The 2512-nt window shown below is 53.1% G+C and overlaps 1 protein-coding gene across 1 annotated transcript in view; it reads left to right on the forward strand.

The window, feature by feature from the left end:
• The window catches only part of LOC104134537 (Grid2 interacting protein), a 38839-nt gene that overhangs the window by 34453 nt on the left and 1874 nt on the right, over positions 1-2512 (forward strand). The window contains 2 exon segments of the mRNA XM_035903554.1: positions 498-584; positions 1117-1246. Coding sequence (XP_035759447.1) covers positions 498-584; positions 1117-1246 — 217 coding nt within the window.

Here is a 2512-nt window from a genome sequence, read left to right on the forward strand (position 1 = left end):
GCTGAAGACTGGAGAGGTGGTGGATGAGGACCAGTTCTTGTAGCTGAAGCCTGGGCTTTGCTGTTAAGGTTCAGTGCTGGCTTCGTATGGGAGCATCACGGAGAAGAGTCCCTTGGGGCTGCCGTGCCGATGGGCGCAGTAGCAGCCCTCCTTCTCCCAGTGTGCCATACAGGTGATAGGATGAACAGTGTGTGCAGGACCAGCAGAAATTCTGCCTTTAACAGGCATTCATCCAGCTAATCTAACCCACTGAATGAACTGATAAGGTTTTGTTAATGATGCTCTATGAGCACATGTACAGGACCCCTTAGCAGAGGTGGCCTGGCACAAAAAAGGGTGTTTTCCCATAGTCCCATAGACAGAGGGAGTCTTTTCAGCTCTGCTCCTACCATCTCACTGGTAAGTCTCTGTGACCCAAAAGTGGGTACAAAAGGAGATAGGACGATAGAAGTGCTGGGGGTCACTGCCCAGTCATTCACTGAGGTTTCTCTTTGCAGTTTGTGCTGGCAATGGGAAACTATCTGAACAATGGGCAGCCCAAGACCAGCAAAACAACAGGTTTTAAGATCAACTTCCTCACTGAGGTAAGATGAAGCACGCATGTTGCTGTGCAGGGGCCACCAATGCTGGGAGCTCCAAGGGCCCGCTTATGGTGCCTGTCCTCATACAAGGCTCCTGGATGCACTGGGGACCAGTGGGAGGGCAGGGATTGATGCGCAGGGTTGACTTCAAAGAGGACCTAGTGGCGGTCTGGTCCTGCACTGTGCTGGGGGCTGAGACCTGCACTCAGGTGGCCAGAACCCACAGCCTTCTGGAGAAAACAAAGGTCATTATCCCATGGGGGTCACTGTGGGACCCCTGAGGGGTGGGGGACAGGGTGATAGCCCTGGCCTGCAGGAGTAAGGTGCTGCTTAGCACTAATCTGGGCGTAGCATGCTGTGTAAACATTAAACTTCCTATTTAAACATTAATCCACATAACGTGGCTGGGAATTGCCATGCACGTGAACACAGGGTGAGCCGAGCAGACCAGAGGAGCCCCTGTGTATTTGGGTGCTTGGCAATAACCTGCTCTCCTCTGCATAGGAATCTCCTTACTTGTTTTGCTTTTCTGTAGCTGAACACAACCAAGACCGTTGATGGGAAATCCACCTTCCTGCACATTCTTGCCAAATCACTTAGCCAACATTTCCCAGAGCTCCTGGGCTTTGCCAAGGATCTTCCTACGGTGCCACTCGCTGCCAAAGGTAAAGGAACGAAAGCATCTGTGAGCTCCTTGTCTCCTTGTGTTTGGTTTTGTGTGGGTCTAGAATTGGTTGTGAACTGCACAGCATTGGCACGAGTGGGATGGCCGTCCAAAGAAGTGGGGAATGGTCCTGAACGAGAGGATGGGGCTAGGAAAGGACGAGCTTAGAGACAGGGGAGGTCCCATCCGTCCCACGCTGCTGCATATGGGAGTGTCTGGACAGGGCTCCATCCCTGACCTGAATGTTCTTTCTGACTTGAAAAAACGGTTCCCAAGTTCAGAGGTGTCTGGTCAGTGCAAATGAGGAACAGAAGAGGGAAATGCATGGAGCCGGTCTGCTCCACCCAGCCTCTGCCTCTTTCCATCCCTGGTGTGCAGCCTCTCAGCATTATTACTGCTGGCAATCGTGTGTGGTACAGAGTGTACAGCACCCCTCATGTTATGGGTTCACAGTCCAGTTGCGGGTATGTCACGCTGGCTGAGGATTGCATGGCTCTGCTGGTTGCAATGAAAAAAAAGTCACACAGATGCTGGGGTTATCATCCACCGCTTGCATTGGTGGTGTCACGACAGGCTGGCTGCATGCAAAGCATGGGCTGCATGCTCCTTGCACACCATCCCCTGTTGTTTGTGAGTAATATCCTCGGGAATTAGTGCTGCAGTGGATAAAGAAAGGAGAGGATTCAGGCCTGGAGGTGTACATTTCCCCTCAGTGAAGGTCTGTACCTGTAGCTTTGCTATCTGGATTTTGTGTCTGGCCTGTTAAATAACACTTCTGTCACTGAAGGCCCCCCGCTGCCCAAACTCCTGCCACTTTGTACCCAGTTTCAGACCATGTGCCATCCAGGGCTGCCCAGCTTCGCTCTCACACAGGCCACAGAGCGACGCAGCTGCAGCAGGTAACCCAAACCCTCCCGACATGCTGCAGATCGCCTTCTCCCTTGCCTGTAGCAGAGCTAAGGCTTGGCCGCCCAAGACAGCAAGGAGGCTGAACCACCCATCCCTCTTCTGCTGCTGCTACTGCTGATCTCCTGGTGGTGCTATGATGAGATACCATGGACGGCAGCCTGGATATTGTCCCTTGTCCTGCCGTCCTGTACACTCCCTCTGTCCCTTTCCCAAGTCAAATACCTGTGTATCCATCACCACCCGTGTGCTGCCAAGTCCTGTGGGCTCCTTGCACTTGGCACCTTCCAAGCTCCTTTTGAGGTTCTTGGCATCTCTTGGCCCAAGCGCCCAGTGGCAGCTGCTGGCAACCTGATGGAGA

The sequence above is a fragment of the Egretta garzetta genome, unplaced genomic scaffold, assembly GCF_000687185.1.
Source record: "Egretta garzetta isolate BGI_Z169 unplaced genomic scaffold, ASM68718v1 scaffold71, whole genome shotgun sequence".
NCBI lineage: Eukaryota > Metazoa > Chordata > Aves > Pelecaniformes > Ardeidae > Egretta > Egretta garzetta.